Here is a 4,447-nt window from a genome sequence, read left to right on the forward strand (position 1 = left end):
ATGCTCATATCGAACGCATTTAATGATTAAAAGTCACAATTTATTTGTATTGTGTAAATCAGAATTTCATTTTAACCTGTCTATTGATCGGCCACATGTACCGTAATGGCCGGTAATCGAAGCCAGTCGTGGCGACTTTCAATTTAAGCGATACATAAACAATGGTTTAGTATTGCCGGGAGCAATAATTTCCTTTCAAATAAAGCGATATTTCAAATAAACCGATTTCAAAATAACCGATGAAACAATACAAAGACAAAGAAGGCATTTGGATGGGGGTTTTATTTCACTTCAAATTAAACAATATTTCAATATATCCGATTTCAAATTAAGTGGGTTCGACTGTATATATGATTCACTGGACTATTTATTTGACTCTGATGAAGGTGACAGAGTATGGTCACTGAAAACCTGAGCTTAAAAATCCAACACTCATGTGATTTATGTAACAAAGTGCATGATCATTAAAAAATCACTGCCTCCGCTAGGGATCGAACCCAAGACTTCTGGCTTATATCTTATGCTCAACCGATCAGGAGATCTCTTTAGCTGAGCAGTGTATTGTGGCTAGTATTTACCAGGGTTAAATATACAGTCAAACTTGCCTTAGTGACCACCTGAATTAAGCAACTCCCTCTCATATATGTGACCATATTTTCCCTCACAATGTTATCTATATACTAGTTACCTGAACCTGGATTTAGAGACCCCTTGTTATATGTGACCTTTATTTTTGCCTCCCTTGGAAGGTCACATATGACAGATTTGACTGTATACTAAAGTTACATGATCGATGGCTCTTTAATCCAATCCATACAACATTGATACACACAGAAACATACTAGGAAATGGAAACATGCCAAATTCCTTTATTAACATAATCAGAAAATATGCAAATATTTATGCTGAGCAGGCTACCTCAGGCTCTCATTAACCCTCTCTGTCATGATTTTCATTTATATCCACTGTCTATCATGCAATTGATAATGTCATAATCTAAAATGTCTTTCTGCAAAATCAGCACACCAGAAGAATTTCATTTTTTTTTTTGTAAAACTACCACACAAAAGTCTTCCTCTCAAGAAGCTAATTACAAAAGTCTTATTAAGAATCTAATCAATGACATATTCTTATTTATTAATATAGTATTTAGCTACATCCATCATATCTAAATGTAATGATTTCTCTCAAGAAATTTATTATCAAAATAAGTACAGTACCATTTATGATGACATGCAATATTGCATGTTGCCTCCGACTCTCACTCTTGTAAACATTCTTTCTTATGAAAAAATTCTTTCTTCCCATAGACAGTCTCTAATTCGAACTATCTTCCTCAAAATATTTATTCCTTTCATCAGATTTATCTTTCAAATACATCTTATCCTTACAATATTAGTCTGTCCTAGTGCCACTCTACCACTCTCCGATGAAATTATCTTCGACTAGATGAAGGAGGTCATTATTATGTAGATATTGAAATATACAAAAACATGTATTTCATAATACGGTGCAACATCCTCAAGAGATTTACATGGTTCTAAATTCCTAATTTATATAGACTAATATCAAAGTTTGCTCTACTTAACTTTTGACCTATAACAACTTCAGAAGTCATTTATGAGATGATAACAATAAGGATCAAGGCTTCATTATAGATGTATATTTCATACAGAATTGTAGAGTCTATGGTTAGATGGTTGCTGTTCTATCTATTGAATATAATGATACATCTGTTTTTATAATTATATAACTCTAACGTAAAGACAATATTTGGACTCTACCAACAGGAACATTAACATTTTTTTCATATCTTCCTATTCACAAACATGCATGCTCATTTTCTGCCCCTTGTTCAAACCCCAAGTCCATAACAGCTCAGAAGAACTTGACACCGTCACTTCCATCAAAGGACATGAGTTCAGCAAGCTGTTGATTTTCCAGTGATTTGAGGGCACGTATAAGCAACCAGTTCTCTAATCCATGAAAATCTGAAACAATAATGAATTATCTTTAAAAAGTTTTTGCTTCAGATTATGAAAAAATCTTGTTACCTTGATTTTTGACCTTTTAGTTTGATCATAAGTCATAACCCTTCAACTTAAGCTAGCCTCTACGTTGTATTGCATGGTTGTGCAAATGTTATGTGACATCACATTGTTTCAGCCAATCAGAGTTGAGGATACATGTGGTGAGAGTGCAATACGATGTTTAAATAAAGATGCATTATTTATGACACTATAATGGTGAAAATTATAGAATAAGATGCAATTTGAATGGTAAGTACACTGGTTTTGATACTAAAACAGTTTTATAATATAAAGACCAGCCTTCCTGATATTGCTCCCATAAGAAGGAGTTTTTCATCTTCATCACATTATCTTAAAATCGTATGAAATATATGAGGCATCCAAAACCTATTCAGAAGTCAAATCACTATTTCTAAATCTGAGAGGGTCAAGACATACGTCAAATGTAGGCGTGTCTTTTCAAACCCAAGAGTCATGCAAATCTCACTTTAGGGGAGTCAAAAACATAAGCTCAAGGGTGTACTGGATGCCCTGATATATCATCTTTGCTAGCCAAGGCTTCTGATTACGTTTCATTCCACGTGGAGTGAAGCGTAATCAGAAGCCTTCGCTTGTGAAGATATGATATACATGTATTAGCTGATATAAAACTGACCAGTTCCTTCAGAGTCCTCTCCTTCCGTCAGTTCATACAGTGTACACACTGTATTGTTCATACTGCGGCTACAAATCTAAAAAAAAAAAAACATAAGCTACAATTAACATTACCAGAACTTACATGTTATAATGATATATGATTTTGGAGGTAATAGAAGACAGGTAATTGCATGTCATTTAGTTACTGAAAGCTGGTTTTCATACAAAGCATACTTATAAGTCAAATTTCTGAAAAGTATGGGTTAATTTCATGATAATTTCCCATTGTCACTGACAAATGAATAATCTTCAAGGATTGCAAAGTTATAGTTTCTTATTCACTTACTACAGTATTTTGAAAATTAGAATGTTTCTGCTCCACACCTAGATGGTCAAGTGAAGAGAATCACATGGCCACAGTGGTGTTATTCTCAGCAACAGGACACATAGTCCAAGTTTCCTCTGGCCCTGACACAATGTTTACATCAGTTTGTTTGTTTTTGTTTAACGTCCTATTAACAGCCAGGGTCATTTAAGGACGTGCCAGGTTTTGGAGGTGGAGGAAAGCCGGAGTACCCGGAGAAAAACCACCGGCCTACGGTCAGTACCTGGCAACTGCCCCACGTAGGTTTCGAACTCGCAACCCAGTGGTGGAGGGCTAGTGATAAAGTGACGGTACGGTGCGGTTTACATCAGACATGGTGTCAAGGCCAGAGGAAACTCAGGCTACATGACACAGCAGTTATATGTATAGGATTAGATGAGTCCCAATGCTAATCAATATTGTGGATATTTCTGATTTTACTGTTGTGGGAATAAAATAAATGCTTATCATTACGTACCCAGCTGTGAATAAGTTTTCCCCATTCCTCTGGTGTTCTCCACATCACAAGGCATTGCTTCTTTGTCTTGTTGTCAGTCCACTCCAGGTGTCCTGAAAACAAACGAGACATACAGACACATCCTTCACACAATATTAGATCTGACCAATGGCTAATGACAAAATGTTTTATAAATATTTACACTTAATGACTTTGATTGAGGTAATCTCCTGTTTTGTATAATGTATCAAGAGCAATGTTCAATTGATATAAAATAAATCCAATCACTGAAAATATAATCTACCTGTTGAATTTCGTAAACATGTATACTCTCCTAATGTATATATCTTTTTCAACTAAAAACATCAAACATCACATATAAGATATCATACAAAACTCTGCAACTCGTGTAACTTAAATGCACAGATAACCTGAAGTTATTGTACAATCCTGACAACTTTGAGTTTAAAACAAAGTCTGATTGTATATAATAATACAATTCAGTAAAATTTGAGCCTACTCAAAGACTCAAAGTCTGCAACATGATGACATAATTAAACAGACATATCAAAACCATACCAGTTTTCCTCAGTTCCTCCAGTACAGTAAGGATACCATCCATAGACAACTTGCCTTTTTACAGTTAAGATATAATTGTAATTATAATATAATTAGTTTATTCACTACCTAAAATTTCTATTATACAGAAATACACACGATACTAGATGAAGTGGAACTCGCTTATTAAAATATTCTAATTCCCAGTGAAAAATATTAAAATACATGTACTTGGGATATTATAATAACCAAGCACGTCAGGCCCCTTGAACTGTAGTAATAGACCCAGTGTGATCGTACGACATACGTTACTAATTTTAGAAACTGAAAACACAGACAAGTAATCCTTTTGGGGGCCCCCTCCCTGTTTTTTTTTCCGGGTTGTTAAATTTTTTCCAAGCT

The 4,447-nt window shown here is 34.7% G+C and overlaps 1 protein-coding gene across 1 annotated transcript; it reads right to left on the minus strand.

Annotated features, from left to right (window-relative positions):
• Nucleotides 1-264: 264 nt before the first annotated feature.
• On the minus strand, nucleotides 265-4,120 carry LOC117319928 (vacuolar protein-sorting-associated protein 25-like; the record flags this gene model as incomplete). The annotated part of the gene is given in 4 exon segments (XM_033874636.1): nucleotides 265-1,991; nucleotides 2,686-2,761; nucleotides 3,509-3,600; nucleotides 4,067-4,120. Coding segments are annotated over 4 exon segments (324 nt in total). The 3' UTR covers nucleotides 265-1,878.
• Nucleotides 4,121-4,447: the final 327 nt, after the last annotated feature.

This window comes from Pecten maximus, unplaced genomic scaffold (assembly GCF_902652985.1).
Source record: "Pecten maximus unplaced genomic scaffold, xPecMax1.1, whole genome shotgun sequence".
NCBI classification, from domain to species: domain Eukaryota; kingdom Metazoa; phylum Mollusca; class Bivalvia; order Pectinida; family Pectinidae; genus Pecten; species Pecten maximus.